Source organism: Somniosus microcephalus, chromosome 15 (assembly GCF_052327205.1).
Source record: "Somniosus microcephalus isolate GS21.2 chromosome 15, FLI_Smic_1.0, whole genome shotgun sequence".
NCBI classification, from domain to species: domain Eukaryota; kingdom Metazoa; phylum Chordata; class Chondrichthyes; order Squaliformes; family Somniosidae; genus Somniosus; species Somniosus microcephalus.
In genome coordinates, this window is record NC_141001.1 from 95,494,909 (window position 1) to 95,521,998 (window position 27,090).

At 43.0% G+C, this 27,090-nt stretch overlaps 1 protein-coding gene across 2 annotated transcripts in view; it reads right to left on the reverse strand.

The window, feature by feature from the left end:
* Positions 1 to 21,929, reverse strand: part of luzp2 (leucine zipper protein 2) — a 504,938-nt gene extending 483,009 nt beyond the window's left edge. For both annotated transcript variants that reach the window (XM_086008131.1, XM_086008130.1), the window contains exon 1: positions 21,602 to 21,929. In XM_086008131.1, the coding sequence (XP_085864257.1) occupies positions 21,602 to 21,663 (62 nt within the window). In that variant the 5' untranslated portion in view covers positions 21,664 to 21,929. The remainder of the gene's footprint in view (positions 1 to 21,601) is intronic.
* Positions 21,930 to 27,090: the final 5,161 nt, after the last annotated feature.

Consider the following 27,090-nt stretch of genomic DNA (forward strand, 5'->3'; position numbering starts at 1 on the left):
GAACACAATACTCTAGCTGCGGCCGAACTAGTGTTTTATATAATTTTAGTATAACTTCCTGGCTTTTGTACTCCAGGCCTTTACTTATAAAGCCCACGATCCCATATGCTTTAGTAACTGCTTTGTTAACCTGTCCTGCCAGCTTCAAAGATTTGTGAACAAACACCCCCAGGTCTCTCTCATCTTGCACCTATTTCAAAATTGTACCATTGAGTTTGTATTGTCTCTCCTCATTCTTTCAACCAAAATGTGTCACCTCATACTTTTCTGCATTGAATTTCACCTGCATGTGTCCACCCATTCCACCAGCCTGTCTATGTCCTCTTGAAGTCTATTACTATCATCCTCACTGTTTACTACTTCCAAGTTTCTTGTCATCTGCAAATTTTTAAATTGTGCCCTGAACCCCCCAAGTCCAAGTCATTAATGTATATCAAAACCGGCGGTGGTCCACGTACTGAAATAAAAACAGAAAATGCTGGAAATACTCAGCTGGTCAGGCAGCATCTGTGGAGAGCGAAACAGAGTTAACGTTTTAGCTCGATGACCTTTCGTCAGAACTGGAAAAAGCCTGACCTCAGTGTTGCCAGCATTTTCTGTTTTATTTCTGATTTTCAGCATCCACAGTATTTTGCTTTTGTCCTCATACTGAACCCTGGGGAACTCCACTATATACCTCCCCCAGTCCAAATGGCAGCCATCCACCACTACCTTCTGTTTTCTATCCCTTAGCCAATTTTGTATCCATACTGCTACTGCCCTTTTACCCCATGGGCTTCAATTTTGCCAGCAAGTTTAATATGTGGTACTTTATCAAACGCCTTTTATAAGTCTATTTCCTCGAAATTGCTGAGAGGCAGGTTTAACATTGTGGGGAAAGAACATAATTCAAATATTAGGGATGGAAAGTAAATTCCAATGCATTGTACAGTTTAATTGGAACATTTTGGTAAGTGATGGGGGGAAACAAAAAAACAGTCATGTAAATTTATTCAGCAGTGCAATGAATACAATTATATTGAAAAGAAAGTTGGTGGTTTTATTTCTAAGCACATTTATTTTCCATCATTTTAGTGATTGGCAAACTATGTTTTAGGAGTAATTACCTTTGTTGGAAAAAAAAGGAATAATCACAGCTGCCACATTTTAATACTGCTAATATTAATAGCTTTTATCATGAAATTAGTCTGCAATGAGGGGGCAGGAGTCGGGCAGGAGTGCTCCGCTAAGGGACGCTGCCAGCCCATAATTGTAGTGTATGTACCTTTAAGAGAGAACTACTTTTACAGCTCCTGTATACTGTAGTACTGGCAGTGACCACACCTGTATATAAGCCTTGAGCATGCCTCTGTACTGTTGGTCTTTAGACTCCCCTCCTCCAGTAAACACCTGTTGATTGTTAATTTACAGCCTCCGTCTAGTTATTGGAAAACATCATACTTTAAGAATCCCGGATTCAACAGTGGCGACGAGGTCGATTCAAATCTACCTGCAACTCTGCATTTCCTTTCAAGGATTCGCTCCGGGAGGACGGTGGAAGAAAGTCGAGGCCAGAAGCATGGGCGTCGACCACGAGCAACCGCCCAGTCATCCAGCAGAGAGTGAAAATCGCAGGGGAGGCTGTGGAGAGCTGGGCTTGGTTCTCCAGCCACGACGATCCAGCAACAGACTGGCAACAGGTACAGCGCAGACCCTTCCCAGACAGTGGCGGCTGGAGCCGACCGACGGCACAGAAAAGGCCGAGCAGCGTCAACGGGGTAAGAGAGAGGGTGAAGCACACAGGGCACAGCCGGGGGTTGAAAACCGAGCAGCGTTGACGGAAAACAAAAAGAGAGAGAGGGTAAAGCAGCAGCCGGGTTCAGGACCGAGCGGCGGCAATGAGAGAGGCGCACAGGAGAACGCGCAGAGCACAGCCAGGGCTCAAGGGCTGAACAGTGTCCGCGGGGGAAAGAAAGGAAGCGCAGGAGCCGCCACTGAGCTGCGGAGAAGAAGGGAGAGTGCGGGAGACGCCATTTTAGAAGCCGCAGCGGAGAAGAAGGGCGAGCGCGGGAAGAAAGGAAAGCACGGGAGACGCCATTTTGTGCCAGCGGAGAAGAAGGGAGAGCGCGGGAGACGCCATTTTAGACAGTTTAATCACACCCAGGGATGCCGAAGAGTGGCAGTATCACTGCGTTCGACAATGAAGTCGAAGATTGGGCGACATATGTGGAGCGCATTGAGGTGCACTGCAAGGCGAATGAAGTGCCAGATGCTAGGAAAGGACTGGTTTTGTTGAATTCCATGGGTGCAAAAACTTATGGGTTACTGCGAAACCTAATAACCCCAGAGAAGCCAGTGGATAAGAATTTCGAAAGCATAGTGGAAATCCTACAGGACCACTTAAACCCCACACCGCTGCTGATAGCAGAAAGATTTAAGTTCCACAAAAGGAACCAGCATAAAGACGAAAGTAATGCTGAGTACTTAACGGAACTGCGCAAGCTATCGAAACACTGCCAGTTTGGATTGGGACTGGCAGATACGTTAAGGGACAAGTTTGTGTGTGGGCTTCAAAGTGAAGGAACCCAGAAACGGCTTCTATCAGAAAAGGATCTTACGCTGGACAAGGCTTTCAGCATGGCAGTATCACATGAAGCAGCCGCACGGGGCGCTGCAGAGATACAACGGAGACCGCAAGAATATGGCACCAATGAACTGTCATATGGAGCAGGGAAGTGTTATCGCTGCGGCAGAACAACACACGACCAGAAAGATTGTTGGTTCAAGGACCAAGTGTGCAGACAGTGTGGAAAAGCAGGACACATAGCAAGAGTCTGCAGGTCAGGGAAGAAAACCAGCAGCAAGAAATCTCCACAGGAGAAGTACAAAAAGGTACATAAGGTGATGGACAGTAGTTCAGACGAACAGAAAAGTGATACAGACTCCAGAAGCAAGGAGCTGGGTTGTCTGAAACTACATAAGGTAATCAAAATGGAGGATCACCAGACTATCTGGGTCACGTTCAAGATAGACGGAGTCCAAGTGAAAATGGAATTGGACACAGGATCAGCCCTAACAGTCATAAACCAAAGGGACTACAAGCGGCTATTTTCACATATACCCTTGAAAGCTACAGAGATTGTCTTGAAGACGTACACGGGGCAAAAAGTCTACCCCAAAGGAAAAATAAGGGTGAACATGATATACAAAGGCCAGGAAATACCCAAAATGGACCTATATGTATTGCCAGATGGTGGACCACCACTACTAGGACGTGAATGGATCCGGAAGATACAATTAGATTGGCATTCCATACAGGCACTGAAGGTTGAGGCCAAAAAGGATGACGACGTCACACCTGGACGACTGTCAAAAATGCTAACTGACGCACAAGAAGTGATCCAGGAGGGACTCAGAACACTAAAAGGCATAACAGCGACGATTAAAATAGAGGAAAATGCAAGCCCAAAGTTTTTTAAGGCCAGACCGGTGCCTTATGCGATCCGACCAGCCGTCGAAGCAGAGCTGGAAGGGTTGGAACGTTCAGGAGTACTGTCCAAAGTAGACTGGAGCGAGTGGGCTACACCCATCATTCCTGTAATGAAGAGGTCATTGAGTAATACGCCTGGGGAACCAAAGAAGGTCCGCATCTGTGGGGATTTTAAGGTGACTGTGAACCCAGTCCTTCACACGGTACAATATCCACTTCCACGGATTGAGGATATTTTCGCCTCGCTATCTGGAGGTAAACACTTCAACAAAATTGATCTGGCCCAGGCGTACTTGCAAATGGAGGTAGAAGAAGCCTCGAAACAATACCTCACGATCAACACTCATAAAGGTCTCTACCAATACAACCGGCTTGTGTTCGGGGTAGCATCGGCTCCGGCTATTTGGCAAAGGGCAATGGATCAGGTCCTGCAAGGGATTCCAGGGACCCAGTATTATTTGGACGACATCCTGGTCACCGACGAAAATGACAGTGATCACCTCGCCAACCTGGAGAAGGTGCTCACTCGATTAAAGGAATATGGGCTACAAGCTAATCGCCACAAGTGCGAGTTTTTCCAGAAGCAGATCTCGTATTGTGGCCACGTTATTGATAAAGAGGGGTTACATAAGTCCCCTGAAAAGATTGAGGCAGAAGTCAAGGCTCCAGCACCGGAAAATGTGCCACAACAGAGGTCGTTCCTTGGGCTGGTGAACTACTACCATAAGTTCTTACCAAATCTGTCTACAGTATTACACCCACTGAACACCCTACTGCAAACGGGGGTACCATGGAAGTGGAATGACGAATGTAAACGAGCTTTCCAGAAGTGCAAAGAATTGATCACATCAAAAGAGGTGTTGGCCCATTTCAACCCAGCACTACCAATTCGGTTGGCATGTGATGCATCACCCTATGGTATTGGAGCGGTGCTGTCACACAAATTCCCAGACGGGTTGGAGAGGCCAGTAGCATTTGCGTCTCAGTCACTAACCTCAGCCGAGCACAACTACGCCCAGATCGACAGGGAGGCCCTCAGCCTAGTATGGGGAGTAAAAAAATTCAACCACTATCTGCATGGGCAGAAGTTCACCTTGCTGACTGACCACCAACCACTTGTCTCCATCTTTAATCCAAAGAAGGGCATTCCAGTGATGACTGCACAACGGCTACAAAGATGGTCCCTTTTTCTAGGGGCAAACCAATATGAAATAGAGTATAAGGGCACGAAACAGCATGGAAACGCTGATGGGCTATCACGCCTGCCACTGCCTACTGTGGAGGAAGCACCAGCAGTGGACCCTATCGAAATATTTTATTCGTCGATAATTGAACGATTGCCAGTAACTAACACGGATATAGAGAAGTCGACCCGCAATGATCCGACACTGTTTCGGGTATGTGATTTGACGGTGAAGGGATGGCCAACACATGGCGACTCACTGTTGCCAGCATTCTCATCCAGAAGAGAACAGCTGTCAGTATGCCAGGGGACAGTAATGTGTGGATCCCGAGTGGTAATTCCACCCAAGTTAAGGGAGAGAGTGCTCAATGAGCTTCACGAAAGCCATCTGGGAGGGGTGAAAATGAAAAGCCTTGCTAGGGCTTATGTGTGGTGGCCGGGCATCGATCAACAAATCGAGGACCTAACAAAGAGCTGCTCAGGATGCCAGAAGGTCCAAAATGCACCACCACATGCCCGTCTACACCCATGGGAGTGGCCCTCCTCTCCATAGCAACGGGTGCATATTGATTTTGCTGGTCCATTCATGGACTCAATGTTCTCAATAGCAGTGGATGCGCTCTCGAAATGGCCTGAGGTGATCAAAATGTCCTCCACCACTACAGTGAAAACGATTGCAGTCCTATGGACCATATTTGCCAGGAACGGCTTGCCAGAGCAGATTTGCTCTGATAATGGACCACAGTTTGTGTCCGAAGAGTTTCGGAAATTTATGAGAAGGAATGGGGTAAGGCATTACACATCCGCCCCGTATCATCCAGCCACCAATGGATTGGCTGAGAGGTTCGTACAAACCTTTAAAAAGGCGATAAGGGCCATGTGTGATGATGAAATTCCACTACAGCATAAGGTGGACAATTTCCTGTTAGCCTACAGAAATGCGACACATGCAGTTACCAACCAGACCCCGGCCATGATGTTCTTTAACCGAAGGTTGAGATCTCGTCTGGATTTGCTCAGACCAAATGTGCGAAGAAATGTTGAGGATAAGCAATTCCAGCACATCAATGAAAAGCCAACAAGAAGCTTCAATGTAGGACAACCAGTCTTGGCCCGCGACTACCGAACAGAGAAATGGCAACCCAGAACGATATGCACACGGCAGGGGCCATTAATGTACACAGTGGATGTCGGGCAGAACATTGTGAGACGCCATGTCGACCAGATCCTAGCGTCACAGGAACGAGTCAACCCCATGTCTCGCGTACCTGGGGATGAACCCGACATACCGGTAGCATCTACCTCAGAAACAGTAGCAGCGGAACCTGATGAACTAACCGACGAAAGGGGGCCAGAATCGCCTCCGCACCAAGAACAAGAACATCAGGAAAGGCGCTATCCAGAAAGGATCAGGAAGCCACCCCAAAGACTGAATCTATAAATGGACTATTTCAGTTTAATGTGCATGTTAAAGTGTTAACTGTTATTTGAATGTTATGGGTACTGTTAATCTAAAAGGGGAGGAATTGTAGTGTATGTACCTTTTAAGAGAGAACTACTTTTACGGCTTCTGTATACCGTAGTACCGGCAGTGACCACACCTGTGTATAAGCCTTGAGCATGCCTCTGTAGTGTTAGTCTTTAGACTACCCTCCTCCAGTAAATACCTGTTGATTGTTAATTTACAGCCTCCGTCTAGTTATTGGAAAACATCATACTTTAATAATCACGGATTCAACAATAATCAGCCCCGCTTCTTGTTCTCCTCACAATGAAACATTAAATACATTTTTTTAAAACATCACTTTTTTTTAATGAGTTCAAATTCAATAAATTAAATATTTTAAACAAAAATTTAATTTTTTGAAATAAATAATTGAAGTTTTTTACGGGGCTAAAAATAAACATACCTTTTTTAAAAGTATTTTTCAATGATAAATGAGTGAAATTAAAAAAAAAACTTTTTTCAACTCTTATGCTGGTAAAAACAGGCCTTATGCCTGCTTTTACCAGGTGTAAGATTTCTAAGGGTTTTCTGCGGGCAGAGGTTCTCTAGAAAGTGGAACTACCTGCCTGCAGAGGCCCTTCTCCAGGGCAGGCGTCCAATCTGTCCGAGCATTCTTGACAGATCGGAAATGCTGGTTTTCAGCGCATGCACTTCGCATGCCTGAAACCAGCATTTCCGATGTCCCTACAGGAGTGTACACAGCTCGCACACACCCGTAGGCATCGGAATATATGGTCCAATATTGACTACACTACAAAAGCTACCAATGCAAAAATACCAATGACTGTGGGCTAGAAATTCGTTATAGCCAAGGAATGGGCAGTGTTTAGACTAAAAATGGTGAATTAACACCAGGTGAAAATCATCTGGACTGCACACAAAATTTGTCCTCACTCCTCAATAAAATGATTGGAAAAATGCAAGTAATGATTGCCACAGGCTTTTTTCACTGCTTAAAGGGGAGGTTCATTGATGCTGCAGCACAACATTCTCAGCATTGTTGGCTGTGCAACTGCCTCATCAACTATAAGAAGAAGGACAAGGAAAAGGAGCACATATTTACAAATCCTGATGGCAGATTGCTACCCCAGGGAGTGAGCCCACAGGTTTTCCCATGAAGCTTTGGAGGCATTGGTTTTAGCGGTGGAGAGAAGGCAGCTGGTCCTGTACCCACCAACTGGCAGGAGGCCCTGGCCACAAGTGGGCCGCACTATGTGGCGGGAGGTGGCACACCACATCACAGTCAGCACTGTAGTCCCCAGGACCCACACACAGTGCAGGAGTAACTATAACAAGCTCACAGGCAGGGTGAGTGAAGGCTTCAATAAATGCTACATACCTCCATCTGTACCATAAGCTTCACACACTATGCAATGCACCACACCCACATCACTCACCCAGCAACAATCTCTACCTACCAACACTCACACCCAGCACACAATGACAGCTATTCAACCATGGCAGGCACAAGGGTTATTAGATATTAGATTGCATGTGATATGTGTGATATATTTATGCATAAATGTATTAATAGAGTTTGGACTATGTTGTGGTCTCTCTCATTTCACCTTTGTGCCCAGGAGGATGCTGTGATATGGCATGACACGGATGGTAAGATGGGGATGTGGTGAGCAATGCGGATCTGGAGTTTCATTCATTCAAATTGCAGTCTGATGAACCAGTCATGGACCACCTGTCCAGAAGCCTGATTGTCTGGCTGCCTCCTCCCTCCCTTCTGTTCCTCGTCTTCTTCCTCCTTGTCTTTTCCCTCCTCCCTCTGCGCACATGATCACGTCTTCCTCATTGCCTCCGCTCCCTCCACCATAGATCCTGGAGGGCGAGGTGGACTGCCAGTACAGCCCCCATGACATTTAGCAAATGTTGTAGGTTGAATCTTTCAAGAATAAATTTTGCAATTTTCTATTTGCCACAACACTCCATTTACCAAATAACCTTCAAATTTCTAAATACAACTGTTGCAGTATCAGGAACTAACACATAGGCACTGAAACTTAACTAACCTGTCAGGTGCAAGTGATTGGGGCTAATCCCTTTAAATAATGTCCCTAGAGCCGGCTTCCTGGTGCTGCACGCCAGCTGTCCCTGTCATTGATAACTCCAAGTGGTGAGAAGCAATTTGGCAGATCAGGCATTCAGTGAGCATTGCACACTCACTGACGCCATGATCTTCCTGGTGCTGAAGTCCCCAGCAATCGCTGTTACCAGCAGCGCTACGGGGGGTCTCGATTTGGTGTGCAGTGCTGGATTCGACATGAGCTGTTGTTACAGCTCTCAATGCCACATTAACACCATCTGCTGGCACTAATGGGTGGCACTAAGGGGACAAATTTTTCCACTTATGCGGTTTTTTAAATCATTCATGGGATGTGTGCATCGCTGGCAAGGTGGGTTTGGGAGGTGCTGTCGAAGAAACCTTGGCGAGTTGATGCAGTACATCTATTAGATGGTACACACTGCAGACATGGTGTGCCGGTGGTGGAAGGAGTGAATGTTTAAGGTGGTGGATGGGATACCAATAAGAGTGGGCTGCTTTGTCCTGAATGGTGTTAAGCTTCTTGAGTGTTGTTGGAGCTGCACTCATCCAGGCATGTGGAGAGTATTCCATCACACCCTTGACTTGTGGCTTGTAGATGGTGAAAATGCGTTGGGGAGTCAGGAGGTGAGACACTTGCCAAAGAATACCCAGCCTCTGACCTGCTCTTGTTGCCACAGTATTTATTTAGCTGGTCCAGTTAAGTTTCTGGTCAATGGTGACCCCCAAGATGTTGATGATGGAGAACTCAACAATAGTAATGCCATTGAATGTTAAGGGGAGGTGGTTAGACTCTCTCTTGTTGGAGATAGTCATTGCCTGGTGCTTGTGTGGCGCAAATGTTATTGCCACTTATCAGCCCAAGCCTGAATGCTGTCAAGGTCTTGCTGCTTGCAGGCTCGGACTACCTCATTATCTGAGGAGTTGCAAATGGAACTGAACACTGTGCAGTCATCAGCGAACATCCCCAATCCTGACCTTTTGATGGAGGGAAGGTCATTGATGAAGTAGCTGAAGATGGTTGGGCCTAGAACACTGCCCTGAGGAACTCCTGCAGCTGCAAGAAATGTCAGGGTTTATTGGTGTTCATGTTTGCATAACCCTCGATTCAGATGGCACAGAATTATAGGTTATTTCCAATAATCAGTGGCAATCTTACAGGTGATTCTTCTGCATAATATATATTGCAGCACATACCAGTTTATATAAATGTATTTTATCTGGGATTATCCTCAGCTCAAGATACTTGTAAGCTCTACAAGGCAATAGCCAAAGCTTCTTTATCTAACTAACATGAAATCTAACTGTCTTTCACACTTCGCTGAATCTGAGATTGAAACTTCAATACTGTTTCATACCCTGTCAGGCTTAATATAAGTGCAAATATCTCACCTTCCTTTGGTGTAATAACCAATCGGGAATTACCCACAACTCGTGACATTACTTGCTATTTTCCCCCTCCCAACCTCTGCTAAATTCACTTTATGAGATTATGCATTCTTACCACTTTCCCATAGACTTACATGCAACATTGGAGGAACAGAAATGAGATAATCTCAGACACATCATTGGCATCAAAGTAATAAGGACTCAATTTTCCCTAAGTCAATGAAAAATTGATGTTCTTTCCCCTCTGTTTTTCAGATTAAAGCATTATCTGTTGTCACCTAATGGCAGGGCCATCTCCTGCCTCAGTTACTTCATGTAGATTCCCTCCTGTATCCAAGTGCTGCTCTGTCACCTCAAATAACCCAAGTGAAAGTACACCCTACGAGGCATTTACATTTTTATGGAGCATAAATCCCCCTAAATTAGCACAGAGAGAGATAGATAGAAAGAAAGAGAAGGAAACAGCAGCCCCACACTGGAGTCCTGGCTTCTCCTCGGTGTGTGACCTGCCAGCGGTCCAGTTTGTTGGAGGCAGTTTACAGCTGATGCATGTTAACCCAAAGGCCTTACAGGCACATTCACAAATAGCCAAATGCAAAGTCAGGAATAAACTGAAAAGTCAATCTACCGCTTCCTCCTGAAGTTCGACTTCACAAACCATGCTGTGCAGACCAGGAATCATGCTGTCAACCAGCAACAGGTTTGAAGTAATTATCAAGTGATGAGTCTGCGAATTGATGGCAGATCTTAGATTGGGGTCACATTCATCTCTGAAAATTACCACTGGGGAGCAGTTTTTTCCCAGCTTCCCTAAATTCATCCCGCGCCCTATGAGCCCTGCTAATGCACGCGCACACACACAGTGATGTGCCATTATTTACTTCATTACATTTAGTATCAATTCATCTCTGACAGGCTATCTGAAACAGCGTTCCTTACCACCTACCAGGATAGACAATAAAGGTTAACACACATTCAATTGAATGCTTCAGCACTCCTTACCAAATGCAAATCCATTGAACTAGAATACATTTCACAATAGTCTGTAGTAGCAGTTGCTGCTGAAGATTTTCATTAACAAATACATTAATTTAAATCCATTTTGATCAGGCGTTTTCTAAAAGTTCAAAATGTTAAATGTAACCGTGAGAAAAGGATGTCATTTTTCTGTTCATTAAAAAAAATACATGTAAATCTTGTAGCATAAAGATTGAAATGACATAACTGACAGGAACTGACACCAATTGATTGTACTGTTAAATTTTCACTAAATTATTTTGAAAAATATTAGTTTGCCAGTCTTTGGACTGCTAAATTTAATTGGATTAACATGGAATAGTGCAAATAAAATCAAATGAAGATAATGCATACTGACATAAATCCAAGTGTGCAATAAAGCGAATGTTTTATATTGTGTACATTTCATTGAACAGCCATAAATATAACTGACTGTTTGATTTGGCAACCCTACCAAAATATGAGTACAAACAGACACTGTGGCATTAACTAGTGTTGCCAGTTAGAGCAGATCTTTAAAGAACCCAACCTTAACACAGTTTGAGCATTTAGAAAAAGGGGCTCATTATTTTTCTTTTTAGCTACCTTGATATTGTAACCCAGCTCTCAAGAGAGAGTAGCATTCTCACAATTTGTTTTGTAATGCAAAGCCAATCCTTCATTAAACCAACTGCACCGTAGGACCCCGTCATTCCATACCTGTGCAGATGGCATGTGCATGACAATTTGGCCCATTCCCATGCACCATGAAGTTGCACCCTGCCATCATTACAGAGATAATTAGCAAACATCAGAAAACATATGACATTTATTCAGCAACCCTGTGCTCCCAGCCACATCAATGTAAACCTGCTGGGTTTTTATTTTAGATTGGAATAAATCCTACTGCTTATGTGGAAAAAATAACATGAAAAGATAAATTTAGTGATACCTCAGGGGAAAGATAGGAATTTCAATTTGTGTACGATTTGAGTGCTATCTTAATCTAGAGATTACAGGGTAAATTCAGCACTGCCACATTCCTTGTGGAAAGCCATGTTCGAAGGGAGCATGATTCTGTAGCCCTATCACAAACCCACATTCCCTGTGAGAGTTGCTTCCTTGACGGGATCAGAAGAGCACTGAGATTACCCGTACAATTCTACAACTCATTGGCAACATAGCAATTGCATTTACTAGTGGATCTGTTATGACATTGCTCCTTGCCCTCTGTTTGTCAGTCTCCCTTCACTTCCATTTAAGCTCATTCACTCTTTTCTTCATTTTTGCCTCTTTCCTCCTCCACCTTTGTTTTTCTCTTTTTTCACCAAAGTTTTCATTTTCTCTGCCCTTCTCCTTTCCTCTTCTGTTTCACTGTCCCTTCGTCCCTTCACTATTTCTCTCGTCCACGTTTGCTTCCTTCATTCTTTCCTTCTCCACTTTTTTTTCTCTCTTCATTGGTTTGTGTTTCTTTCTCTTTTCCCCTTCTTTGACTGTCTTCTTTTACTTCTAATCTCTCTCCTTCACTTCTGTTTCTCACTCCTTTCATTTTATATATCTCTGTCCTCCTACCACTTTTATCTCTCCCTCTTCTCTTCCACTTATGCTTATCTCTCCTCCAGTACTCCTTTCTCCTTCTCCTTACACTTCTGTCTGTCTCTTTCCCGTTCTTTCTGTCTGCTCCTTTTTCTTGTTCCCTCCACTCTTTTCTCTCCTCTTCCATATCTCTTCCTTCACTTCTTTTCTCTTCTTCCTCCAGTTTTGCCTCTTCCATTTTCCACTCTCTTGCTATCATCCTCACTCTCCCCTTTCATTCTCTTTTATCCTCCTTCATTTCTCACTCTCTTCCACTGATGTTCTTTTAATTTTACTTTCTTTCACTTCTTACTTTTTCTCACTCTCCTATTTCACGTTTTTCCCTTGTTCACATCTTGTTCTCATTCACTATTCTCCCACTACTCTTCTCTTTCTATCTGCCAATTTCTTTTCACTTTCTGCATTTCACCTGTCTTTCTTACCACTCTTACTGATTGTTTCTGCACCATCGTTTCCAATATTTCCTGCAGCATTTGCACTAGAGGGCACTGCAAGAGTGGAGAGGAGAAGGAAGGTAGGAAGCACAGCACAGGGAGGAAGAGGGAGTGGGTTGAGGACATCTCAGCAACACAGGGAAGGAGTTGGTGACATGCCCCTAGCATAGGGAGTGGTTTGAAGGTGCCGCAATAATGGAGGGAGCAGGTTAGTGACACAGCAATGCAGGGAACTGAAGGTATTGAGTCAGGCTACTGAAAATTCAAAATGGGTAGGAATCAGCAGTGGAGCCCTGAGGAAAATAACACAACCTGCTGTTACGCAACCCTGCTGAAGGGATGAGCTTGTGGAGATTGGCATGGACTGCAGTCTTTCAGGAGAAAGCAGTCCCACCAGGGTACCAGTGTATTTTAAGTTAATGTAATTTTTTTATACAGTAAAATGGCCAATACCATGATTTAGAAATTTAAATTTGCAAGTTCACAACAAATACTAATTTGTAGTCTGCGCCTCGTTTGTGTCTCCATATCAGGAACAAGCTGGAGTACGCTCTGCGAATTACGTAGAACCTAAGATTGGGGTAGGCCTGTGGAGGGAAATGATTTCAGGCACAGAAATTATACCTCCATGGGCATGTTTGATAACTCCGTTGTGACTCATTTCAGTTTGTTATGTTAGAAATGTTACTTTTGCCAGTTTATCCTCAGATCGCTGAGAAAGCAAGATGGTCTTTCAGATCATTTTCAAAGATTTGTTGGTTGCCCTTCTCCTGCTTGCCCATGGTTTACTGGTAGTTTTTCTTCTGCTTCTTGCTCATTCTTGATTGGCAGCTATTCTGTCCATTTTATTTGCTACTTGCCCATTGGAAACCTTTCTACCCATTCAGTCACATTTGAGATATTCAGCAATGTCCACTTAACATTCATTTGCCGCTATTTCACGAATATGATATTTGACCCAATCAGCTGGAAATGTGACATGACCATTTGCATGTATGGCCTTTGAAGTGTATCAGATATTTTTCCCCACAAACTATGGACTCATTTGGCACTAGATTTTAACTCCCAGCGGGAGTGGATGGCAATCCCACGTGGGAATGTGAGTTGGAGGCCTGGCAGATTTTAACAGCAGGTCCTCTTTTGAATGCAGCCAATCAAGAGCTCGACCGTTTCTAGCAGAAAGCAGCAGCTGGCCAGTGGAGCGGGATGAAAATCAGGTGGCCATGAGACTGCATGTGGAGGCGTCAGCAGAAAGCTGCTAGCAGCAAGGTAAGTCCGGGAGGAAAGGTGCTGCGAGGGTCTTGTAGCTGATGAGGGGAGGTGTGTGGGGGGGCGGGGGCGGGGCGAGTCTGGAGCAGCAGAGGCCCAGACTTACCTTGTGATGCCTGGAGGAGCAGTCCCGCTCCTCTCAGCCCCATTAAATAAAGTTTTTTTTTATTGACTAGCCTCCCAACAGGTTCACCAGTCGGGACTGGGTTAAACCTCCATCAGGGTCCCATCTACGGCATGCCACCCCGATTTGCATTGGCTAATGAGGCTCCCGCGACACTCCGGTGGGAGCTTCATCCACCGTTAAAATCGCAGATCAGCGGGAAATGTAGCTGTTCCATTTTAACTGAACCCACCTCCCCCCCCACACACTAACCCCACCCCACTCCTTCCCTGCCGATCAGGGAGAATTAAAATCACCCTGCAGGATTTCAAAGATTTAGACAAAGAATGCTTTTTACCATATGTCGTGCCACTATTAGAACTCTTCTGAAATTATATCAAATTATCATTAGCTGTAACATCTTTCTAGTTCATTTCTATTTTCTTTCAGGGGAGCTGACTCAGAGGAGCTGCTCAGCTTGACTGTGTGAGGGAGATAATTTAACATGCATAGTTGAAGCTAAAGCACCCTGGTTAATTACTGTATATCTCCACTGATGTTATCAGCTACCTCACTCTGTTATGCTCAGTAACTTTGCAAATCAATTTCCCTCAGCATCAGCTTAAAACAACACGCCAACATTAAAGGATTTTAAAGTTAAGTGTGGTTTATTTTAAAGGGGTATTGATACTGGCAACGCTTCTCAAATCTATCTAAAAAGAAAGAAAGGCTTGCATTTATATAGCGCCTTTCACCGCCACAGAATGTTCCAAAGCGCTTTACAGCCAATGAAGTACTGTTTGAAGTGTGGTCACTGTTGTAATGTAGGATACGCAGCAGCCAAATTGCGCACAACAAACTCCCACAAACAGCAATGTGATAATGACCAGATAATCTGTTTTTTTGTGAAGTTGTTTGAGGAATAAATATTGGCCAGGTCAGCGGGGTGAACTCCCCTGCTCTTCTTCAAAATAGTGCCACGGGATCTTTTACGTCCACCTGAGAGAGCAGACGGGGCCTCGGTTTAACATCTCATCTGAAAGACGGCACCTCCGACAGTGCAGCACCTACCTCAGCACTGCACTGGAGTGTCAGCCTAGATTTTTGTGCTCAAATCTCTGGAGTGGGACTTGAACCCACAACCTCCTGACTCAGAGGTGAGAGTGAGCTATGGCTGGCACTAGAATAACTGATGCTGTTACATTCTACTGCTGAGGGGTTTCAGGATTAAGCTCTCAAGTGTTGCCAATGAAATTAATAATATTAGCAGCATTTAGCTCATTATGCCATTGTCAAGTTACCTAGTTGTGAGTCAGTGGTTTACTCCATCCTTCTCCACCATCCTTCACCACCTTTGTTCCACTACTACTTGTTCCAATAAATCCAGCTTATCTCTAGCAATGGTTTCTCCTGTACAGTCACCTCTGGGGTATACTAAGGCTCCATCCTTTTCTTATTTACATGATGCCTTCAGAAACATTGGTATAAAAATTTGTGGGTGCCTAAGTGTCTAATATAGCGGAAGGTGTGCGCTGAATATTGGTAAAGGCTCCAATATAGGCATCCAGGGCCTCCACCTGAAACAGGCATTAGGCTTTGCATATGCAAATAGGGGGCCTTACACCTGTTTTAGGAGTGCTTCCTAAAATTGGACTACTCTGAGTGCAGTCAGCACCTGGCATTTGTGTTTAGGATAACCATGTCTACATGCAGCCGAACCAGCTGTCCTTAAAGGGGGCCATCACCAAAAAGACAAATTTTGTAAAAATCTTGTAAAAAAAACTACAATACCTACCTGAGCTGGGAGGAGAAATCCTGCTTCTCCCAGATCCACAGCAGTCTCGAAGACCATTGCTGACTCCAACTCAGCCCCTTCTGTTTGCCTGCCGTTCCCCCTGCCAGCACCTACCTGTAGGCATCCGCAGCTCAGCGATCTAATTTAATTGAAGCCCGAGGTCCAATTTCAATCCAGCCTTGGGCCTATCTGCTCCTGCATGGGGATTGTTCAGTTCATGCTGACAGGCCAACACTATCCAATTTCTCCCCCAATAGGCTTCAGATGGACGGTCACGATGACAAAGGTCCACCTTGCCACCAATACCCTTGATTCCACAACCATCTCGCTTTTGTCAGGCTACCTGAATGACATCAAGTTATGGATGAGCCACAACTTCCTCCAGTTGTACAGTGGAAAACCAAAGCCATCTTATTTGTCTCCAGTCTTATTCTTACTCCCAACTATCTCCAACTCTGACTGCTCATTCAAACTGAACCAGAGAATGTGCAACTTTGATATCCCCTTCAACTCTGAGCTTCAAACCCCATAGCCTATCCATCACCAAGACAGCCAACCTATCCACATTGCCCACCCTCACTCCTATCTCACCACTACATTCTGAAACCCTTTGTTACCTCAAGATTCAACTTTTGGAATGCTGGCCTTGTCAGCCTCTGAAAATCCTCCCTATTCAAACTTCAAGTTGTCTTCTAACCTCTAGTTTTGCCCAACGTTTATATTTTGACAAAAAAATTACCATGTCTGTAACATTCAGTGCCGACTGAAATGCCTATGTCTGTGAACTAATGCTCTTTGCTGTTTAGAAAATCCTGGAGCAAGTTGGCACTTAGATGTCTGTAGATACGGAAAAGGTGTTTAGAAGTTGCAATCACTTAAGGCTTGCCAATTTTTTACTCAACTTGACACACAATAATCAAAAGTCTTATAGTAACCTGATGAAAAACGTAAGCTTTAGTGACAGAAAATCAGTGCTGAACATTTTGTGTCCATGAGCTCATTTTTGTTTTTTGTCATTTCTGATCCAAGCCAGTGCTCAGCTCAAGTCTGGATAAGGCTACTGTAGACAAGCAAAGAAAGTTATTAAAAGTTGCGCTGTGTCTTATTTCTATTATATTATCCTGTTGGCCACAAAGACTGAGTTACAGCTCACTATACAACCTTCAAATTTATCTGTGATTCTAAGTTAGTTACTCTTTGAGAGCTTCAATTCATCCCACTGAGATATCTCTACGACTGGAGCTTCATGTCTCATTCGTAAATGACAGTCAGATCCTGCGGCCATATATCTGATGGGTATCATTCATTTTTTCATTGGGCTATTAGTTGCGGTGCCTCATAGACATGAATGGTGAGGCTTTTGGGAAAATCAAGGACACTGTGTCATTCTTGCCTCGCGGCACCTATTTCTCTTCGGAAACTGAACATGGAATTGCATTTGTGTCAGAGGTTAGTCATCAGGACTACAACGGAGCCTTCTCAACTGGAGGTGGATGTGGACTATCAAATGAGGGAAGAACCTGATAAGATTGTAAAAAAAAAGGTGTTAACATTTCCTTAGCCTTCAGCTAATGCTTATATGTGTAAATATTTTTAAGAATTCTGTAGTAAAAGGACTTGGTGGGGATTGTGAAGTACAATTCAGCCCTTGCAATGAAGGATTATTATTACACAGCAACGGCACAGAAAAAAAATCAATACTCTCTGGCTACTTTACATAGAAAGGAATTAATCAAACTATAATTGTTAGGGCACAAGCTAGCTGATGATAACAGTGACAAAGCACCTCTGTTGATTGCTAGAGTTCACCTAACTTGTGTTAGAGTTGTACATTTTACGAGTGATGTGAGTGGGTAATCACAGTTATATTACCTGCTAACATTGTTTTGGCGTGTAAGAAGCCAGGGATCCATGTATGCTCTCAAATAAAATGCACCCGCACACTGCTGTTTATTGGCCTCTGACTGCTGGTGAGATTTTGTAGGGAGGAGGACAGCTGATTGGGCCATTAACTCTCTCCCATCCTCAGCAACTGGACGGCTGAATTGGGGACCACCTGAGTTTAATTAATTTATTAAATAGTAATTTTTTTGAAAATCGACTTTGCAACAGCAGTGCATAAACATCAGCACTGCATTGATGTCAAAGGTGCAGTATAATTGCAGCAATGGATAGACATCATTTCAGCAGGATAAAGCTGTACCATATTTGACTGCTTAGTTGATCACAGATTGAATCAAACATATTCTTAATTCATTTCTTGTACGATTGAAGAACAACACTAGTAGTAGAATAGCACGCTTTGCTTTTCTCTTCACAATCAATCCATTAATCTTGTGTAAATATTTACCTACAGCAGCCACTTCCTTGAATTGCTTGCAGTCTATGGGGATATGCTGGATTGCCCCAGTAATTGGTCATGGTGAGATGATTGTTGATTGCTGTATTTGTTTTCCCACAAACATTGTAAGAAATATGATTTATATGACATGGAATCTACTTTTTGACAGTCACTAGTAGTATTCTATGTCAATAGGTGCCACAGTATTGTATGCCATTGTAGCTGCATTATTAATCACTGTTCATAACTAGTCTTTGACAAATGAATAATCACCACAAAACACTACAGACTTTTATAGTAAATCAATTAATCCAAAAATATGCATTACATTAGCAAGACTTTTGCTTCTTACTGATTGTATAAATATTGGCTTCAATCCGTTTTATAATATTTTGCCTATTACTTGAAACACTTCCTTTTTAAGTGTTATGTTAGCTACAGTGTGCATTACCAAACATTGTGCACTGTAATTATCCTAGGAATTGTGCTAGCCATTTTGGGAACCCATAATAAGAGAGTAACATAATAGTTGACTGGTATTGACTATTCCAACATTGTTGGTACATTTTATGGCTTGTAGATTCAGATAGCAGTGATTTTTTTTCTTTGGTTTACTAAAAACCGAAGAACATAAGCTGAGGTTATGATTAATGATTACAATGCAGAATATGATTACTAATGAAAATATGGATTGTTTCCCCTACTAATATTTTGATAGGACTTAAACTGATATTGCACAATTCTTAAAGTACTTTAGTTTCATTCGTGGCTAGGTTAACTTTATTTCTATGCAGGATCTGGATAAAGATTTATTTTTACTAAAAGCTTGTGTTAGTCTAAACCCAAGGGACGAAATTTGAGGCCAAACCAGCTTCTAGTTATACAATCAACCATGATCTAACTGAATGGCGGAACAGGCTCAAGGGGCTGAATGGCCTACTCCTGCCCCTATGTTCCCAATATAGTCTCGTATAGCTTCTTCGACAGCACCTCCCAAACCCACGACCTCTTCCACCTAGAAGGACAAGGGCAGCAGGCGCATGGGAACACCACCACCTCCAAGTTCCCTTCCAAGTCACACACCATCCTGACTTGGAAATATGTCGCCGTTCCTTCATCGTTGCTGGGCCAAAATCCTGGAACTCCCTCCCTAATAGCACTGTGGGAGTACTTTCACCACACGGACTGCAATGGTTCAAGAAGGAGGCTCACCACCACCTTCTCAAGGACAATTAGGGATGGGCAATAAATGCTGGTCTTGCCAGCGATGCCCACATCCCAGAAATGAATTAAAAACAAATCATCAAAAGTTAAGAGCATGTGGAGTATCAAAAGACATTGCTCATGGACGAAGGATACTCATCTGAATCATAAACAGGCATTTGTGGAAATCCAAGACATTATTCAGCTGGACCAAATTCTTAATATCGTGAATAGAAAATCTTTCCATTCCTGACAATAAATTAACCTTTTCTGTAATGAGTACAAAGAACAGAAAGAGGAAATAAGGAACATTGATCCAGTGCATGAAATATTTACATCTTGAATAGTTGTGAAAAAGCAACATGATTGATTGCGTTGACCTGTTTGATTGGCACGAATCTGTGTTGATGATCAGATAAAATGCTTCCTGATTAGTGTCAGAATTTATGCCTGCCTTTTATATTTTGTCCAATTAACCTTTTTGTCCAATTATTTTATCTAATTAAGGCTGCATCTATCTAATTATACAAAATACATGAAAAGCAATTGCCATTTGGCTAAAGTATGTAATTAAAAAGTCTCAAGTAACAAAGAATACCAGAACTTTCCAACAAATGGCGTGTAAAATCATGTGCAGAACACCTATATCGACAAGCTGAGTAAGTAGAAACATATTCACTTGAGCAGTTGGTATTTTAACCCTTTGAGGACTGAAGTGGCATTTCTGCACCTCGTCCCCAAAAAATTCCACGATTTCAAATATAACCTGGTGCTGGCATGGTTGAGTTCTGAAAGAGCTAGTCTGTTCTCAGCTAGTGCATTTGAGCACGGGGATCGATCAATCATGGTGATTACAGCAATCAATCACACATCCAAACACCAGAAGTTCAGAACAGACAAGTTTGGCCACGAACACAGTGGTAACAGTTTATCTCTTCCTCTTTTCTTGTACTCTGGGCTATTGTTGACACCTGTAATAACACAGCAACGGAATCAGAAATCAGTGGTCACCTTGCTGCTCTTCACATGCATCACTTCAAAAATCAAGGGACAACAAACAGTATTGCAAGTGGAGAGAGAGACGTGCTTTTTCTCAGGCTGTATCAGAAATAGAGGGGTGCCCCTAGTATTCCAAACTTATTTCTCATTATATTTCAGGGTATTTTGGAAGAATATTGTTCTGGAAAGCATGCTTACTTTTCAAGAATTAGAACCCTAAAATAGTTCACCCAACAACTAACTATTTTTACAGACACAATACGAAGCTAAAATTACACATCCTGATCACAAGATAAGAAAAGCGACAGTATTTCCCTTTTTCCGTTTCATTCATAATTCATTCGGTAGCTAAGGAGCAATGAAAGCAATTATTTTGTACATGAAACCAAGGGAAACAGGAGCAGCCTTCCTGTGCTGGAGTTTATGATAGATGACGCATTAATATTGATTTGTTTAGGCCTTCTGCTTGAAGACAATATAACTTTAATGAATCGTCGTGCATAGAGGGGGCTATCACTTGCACTCAGTAAAAGTCTGACAAACGGACCGAGAAGCTGACCATCTGCATGCACACACCACGCAGCTGCTGCATCGGCACACTCTGAAGCCAAGCTAGCAGAACCAATTCATCAAAGGGCTGTCCAATCATGATAAAAATCAACTAATTGACTGTGTGGAGCCATTGGCCAGTACCCACCACTTATTTACTGATAATTGCTAATTAATTTCAACAGTGACTGATGCATTAAACGGAACTATGTTACAGACATGACAGTTTGACAAGAGCATTAAACCAGAACATCTCAAGTTGAGGAACTTGAAGTCACTTGCACCTGCCAATTTATTTGACCTAAGCAGTTTTAAACATCAGGATAGTAGAATCCATGTGGTAAGCCACCTACTATATAGTCAGAACCTGCTTTGTTTAGACTGCTGAGTATATACATAGGCACAAATTCATCATAAATACATACTCAGAAATAACGTGCTGTAAAGGGAACCTCTACAGAGCAGTTAAAATAAGTTTGTGATTAATAAGAAAGCACTTAAGTATTAAAATATTGAAGTCCCACTAGCTTAAGCTAACTATAACAAATCACTGATATATTTCAATATTAAGTTACAGCATGAATTATACCAACATCTGTCTCTGAGCTTTACCCTTAGATTCAACATGATTCAGTGCAACTAGATATTAAGAGTAGTCACTTATTAATGGTTTACAGTAAAAATAGAAAAATGATTTTCTTTATATTTCACCCACCTTGTGCTGACAGCCAGAGCAGGAAAGAGGAGAAAAAAGTAGCACGCACAGAGAAGGTTCATAGCTGCCTTTTCCTCTGCACACACAGGCTTCTGAGTAACAAGAGGCTTGCTGCTTTAACCAGTAGAAATCTGCAGAGACAGACAGACTGACAGATGGAGAAAGCTTGGAGTGCGATTTGTTCACAGTGTTTGATGTGTGATGTCATGAGCAATCGGGCTGTGCTGCGAGCGTTCAGCTAGATAGCTTGTGATTATTCAATGCAGCGACTCTCTTGATATCCTGAGGGATTTGTTATTACAGCAGTTTAAGTCACAGGCAGGAAAGGGGGAGGGGGTGTGGTGGCGATGGGGGGGGTGGGTGGTGGCTGGTGGGAGGGGGGCTTCGGGGCACCCTGTGCGTGTAGGGGTAACAACCAGCATTCAGATAATTAACACAGCCCCACTGTTAAACAAACTGTGAGAGGCATTCTGTGTAATGAGCATCTAGAAATAATTGTTAATTAATCAAAGCGTGTCTGAATTAATGAAGCCTGAGTTGCATTGGCATTTGCCAGGCAAATTTGAAAATAGCAGTGTCTTCCAATCATCAATTAACAGTTTCTTTCCCCCCTTAGTCACAATTAAAAGCAGCAAATAGTTATCAACAGCAGACGTGACATGTTCCCCTCATTGAACTATGACTGCAAAGCTATTATTTTGTAAAAATGCTAACGCCTAATGGAATCATGTCTTCCTGCTGTGTGTCATTTAAATGTAAATCTTCAGATAAATGTGTACCTTTTGAAGTCATTTAATGAGCATGTGGGAAAATGCTACTAGAATGTGAATTAATATGTGGAATTAATTGTAAGTAATATATATATATTTTTTTAAACTGTCACTGTACAAACTATGGTTTATAACCTTAATTTTATACTTAATCACTTTGTAAGTACTTGCTGCTGAAGACTAACAGTGACAGCCAAGGGTCAGAAAAAAAACCTAATAACTATTAGAAATGTATAAAAAGTCCTGTTATCAGTTCTAACTTACCTACTCGGGTTCAAAATAGAGTATAACCATTTTCTAAAGTTCACGGAGGTAGAGGCATAATAAATTAGCAGGCAATCTTTATGAAGCAGTTGGTTGTCCAATGTTGCAGCATAATTTGTTGTTGTTCAACCTTGTTGAAAAATGCAACAGATAATCCTGTTGAATTATTCAACAGAACTGCATTAATTTGGCATGACATTGGATGTATGCATGTTAAATGCGACATTGACAAATCATTTCCATAAAACGTATAACGCCCCTATCTTTGGTGACAAACAAATTACATCATCTGATTTATTGGCTTGTGCTTTATTGAAAGCTGTACCCAGTTAAAGTACCATCCGTCTTCAAGTGTCTGTTTTATTCATGCTATCTTAGCCTCAATCAGTCGAAAGTTAGTTTGGCATCTGTTTCCTTAATGTATAAATATTTGTTTGTAAGTTAAATGCATTCTGATGGATACGGCAACAATTACAACTTTGCACATTATAATATTTAACGCTCAAACTCTGACAAAAAACAGAAGCTGGAAATTATGACAAAAGGAGCTGGGATTTTCTCCTTAGGTGGAAACCCAGTGTAATTCTGGCCTCTTGCGCATCCCCGATTTTAGTCGCTCTACCGTTGGCAGCCACGCCATCAGCTACCTAGGCCTAAAACTCTAGAATACCCTCCCTGAACCTCTTCACCTCTCTACCTCACTCTCCTCCTTTAAGACACTCCTTAAAGCCTACCTCTTTGACAAAGCTTTTGGTCACCTGTCCTAATATCTCCTTACAATGCTTGGTGTCAAATTTTGTTTGAATATGCTCCTGTGAAGTGCCTTGGGACACTTTACTATGTTAAAAGGTGCTACATAACTGCAAGCTATTGTCATTGTTATAAAGTTGTCCAGGTCAGCCTTGCGCCTGCCCCTTTATCCCACTGCTATCCCCAGCGAATTTTCCACTGTCCGCCTCATTTGAATAATTTTGGCAGGATTCCACTGCTGCTGGGAAATCCGCCTCAGTGGATGGAGGACAATCGCCACTGCAGGTCTTGACCACCTGAGGTAAGAGAAGCTTTGGGCACCTGCGGTAGGAGAAGCCCTTGGGCACCTGCGGTAGGAGAAAGCCTTGGGCACCTGTGGTAGGTGAAGCCCTTGGGCACCTATGGTAGGTGAAGCCCTTGGGCACCTGCGGTAGGAGAAGGCCTTGGGCACCTGTGGTAGGAGAAGCCCTTGGGCACCTGTGGTAGGTGAAGCCCTTGGGCACCTGTGGTAGGTGAAGCCCTTGGGCACCTGTGGTAGGTGAAGCCCTTGGGCACCTGTGGTAGGTGAAGCCCTTGGGCACCTGTGGTAGGTGAAGCCCTTGGGCACCTGTGGTAGGTGAAGCCCTTGGGCACCTGCAGTAGGAGAAGCCCTTGGGCACCTGCAGTAGGAGAAGCCCTTGGGCACCTGTGGTAGGAGAAGCCCTTGGGCACCTGTGGTAGGAGAACATAAGAACATAAGAAATAGGAGCAGGAGTAGGCCAATCGGCCCCTCGAGCCTGCTCCGCCATTCAATAAGATCATGGCTGATCTGATCCTAACTGCCAATCTACTATCACAGAACCAGCTCCTGAATCTAACAGAATTAGACACACGAAATAGGAGCAGGATCAGGCTACATGGCCCCTGGGCCCACTCCGTTACCCACAGGGCCATGTTCGATCCGAACCTAGACTCATGTCCAAATTCCTGCCCGCTCCCCGTAACCCTTAATTCCCTTCACTTCTAGGAAACTGTCTATTTCTGTTTTAAATTTATGTAATGATGTAGCTTCTACAGCTTTTTGGGGCAGCATATTCCATGGACCTACCACCCTCTGAGTGAAGTAGTTCCTCCTCATCTCAGTTTTGAAAGAGCAGCCCCTTATTCTAAGACTATGCCCCCTAGTTCTAGTTTCACCCATCATCGGGAACATCCTCCCCGCATCCACCCGATCCAACCCCTTCACAATCTTATATGTTTCAATAAGATTGCCTCTCATTCTTCTGAACTCCAATGAGGAGAGTCCCAATCTACTCAACCTCTCCTCATATGTCCATCCCCTCATCCCCGGGATTAACCGAGTGAACCTTCTTTGTACTGACTCGAGAGCAAGTATGACTTTTCTTAAGTATGGACACCAAAACTGTATGCAGTATTCCAAGTGCGGTTTCACCAATACCTTGTACAACTGAAGCAATACCTCCCTATTTTTATATTCTATCCCCCTAGCAATGAAAGCCAACATTCCATTGGCCGCCTTAATCACTTGCTGCACCTGCATACTAACATTTTGAGTTTCGTGCACCAGGACCCCCAGATCCCTTTGTACTTCAGTACTTTCCAGTTTCTTGCCATTAAGATAATAACTTGCTCTACGATTTTTCCTGCCAAAGTGCATAACCTCACACTTTCCAGTATTGTATTCCATCTGCCAAATCTCTGCCCACTTACTTAGCCTGTCTATGTCCCCTTGCAGGTTTTTTATGTCCTCCTCACTCACTACTTTCCCTCCCATCTTAGTATCATCTGCAAACTTAGATATGTTACACTCGGTCCCCTCCTCCAAATCGTTAATATAGATTGTAAAGAGTTGGGGACCCAGCACTGACCCCTGCGGAACACCACTAGTTACTGATTGCCAGTCTGAGAATGAACCATTTATCCCAACTCTCTGCCTTCTGTTAGATAGCCAATCCTCTATCCATGCCAGAATATTACCCCCAATCCCATGATTTTTTATCTTAAGCAATAATCTTTTGTGTGGCACCTTGTCAAATGCCTTTTGGAAGTCTAAATACACTACGTCCACTGGTTCCCCTTTATCCACCCTGTATGTTACTTCCTCAAAGAACTCCTGCAAATTTGTCAAACATGACTTCCCCTTCATAAAACCATGCTGACTTTGTCCTATTAAATTATGATTATCCAAATGCCCTGTTACTGTCTCCTTAATAATGGACTCCAAAATTTTACCTACCACAGATGTTAGGCTAACCAGTCTATAGTTTCCAGCCTTCTGTCTACTGCCCTTTTTAAATAAGAGTGTTACATTAGCAGTTTTCCAGTCTGCCGGGACCTTTGCTGAGTCCAGGGAGTTTTGGAAAATTATTACCAATGCATCCACAATCCCTACCGCCACTTCCCTCAAGACCCTAGGATGTAAGCCATCAGGTCCAGGTGATTTACCCGCCTTGAGTCCAATTATTTTACCGAGTACCACTTCCTTAGTGATTTTGATCGTGTTTAGCTCCTCCCCCCATAGCACCCTGTTTGTCCAGTGTTGGGATATTCTTAGTGTCCTCTACTGTAAAGACTGATACAAAATATTCATTCAGTGTTTGTGCCATCTCCATATTTCCCACCATTAATTTCCCAGTCTCATCCTCTAAGGGACCAACATTTACTTTAGCCACCCTTTTTCTTTTTATATAACTATAAAAACTCTTACTATCTGTTTTTATATTTTTTGCTAATTTACTTTCATAATCTATCTTCCCTTTCTTAATCAATCTTTTTGTTATTTTTTGCTGTCTTTTAAAGTTTTCCCAATCCTCTATCCTCCCACTAGATTTCGCTACCTTATATGCCCTTGTTTTTAGTCGAATACTATCCTTAATTTCTTTACTTAGCCATGGATGGCTGTCTTTTCTTTTACACCCTTTTTTTCTCAGTGGAATATATATTTTTTGGAAGTTGTAAAATAACTCCTTAAATGTACACCACTGATCTTGTATCGTCTTACCCTTTAATCTATTTTCCCAATCCACTCTACTCAATTCCGCTCTTATACCTTCATAGTCTCCTTTATTCAAGCTTAGCACACTTGTTTGAGATCCAACCTTCTCACCCTCTAATTGAATATGGAATTCAACCATGTTATGGTCACTCATTCCAAGGGGATCCTTTACTAGGACATTTTTAATTAATCCTGTCTTGTTACACAGGACCAGATCTAAGGTTGCTTGCCCCCTGGTCGGTTCAGTTACATACTGCTCAAGAAACCCATCCCGAATACACTCAATGAACTCATCCTCAAGGCAGCCCTGCCCAATTTGATTTGTCCAATTAATATGATAGTTAAAATCCCCCATAATTATAGATGTTCCCTTATTACAAGCCTCAACTATTTCCTGATTGATACTCCGTCCAACAGAATTGCAACTGTTCGGAGGCCTATAGACTACGCCCACTAATGTTTTTTTCCCCTTATTATTCCTTACCTCCACCCAAACTGTTTCAGTATCCTGATCTTTTGACCCAATATCATTTCTCTGTATTACAGTGATTCCTTCCTTTATTAACATAGCCACCCCACCTCCCCTTCCTTCCTGCCTGTCCTTCCTGATCGTTAAATAATCTGGGATATTTAATTCCCAGGCATTGTCACCCTGCAGCCATGTTTCTGTAATGGCCACAAGATCATACCCATATGTAGTTATTTGTGTC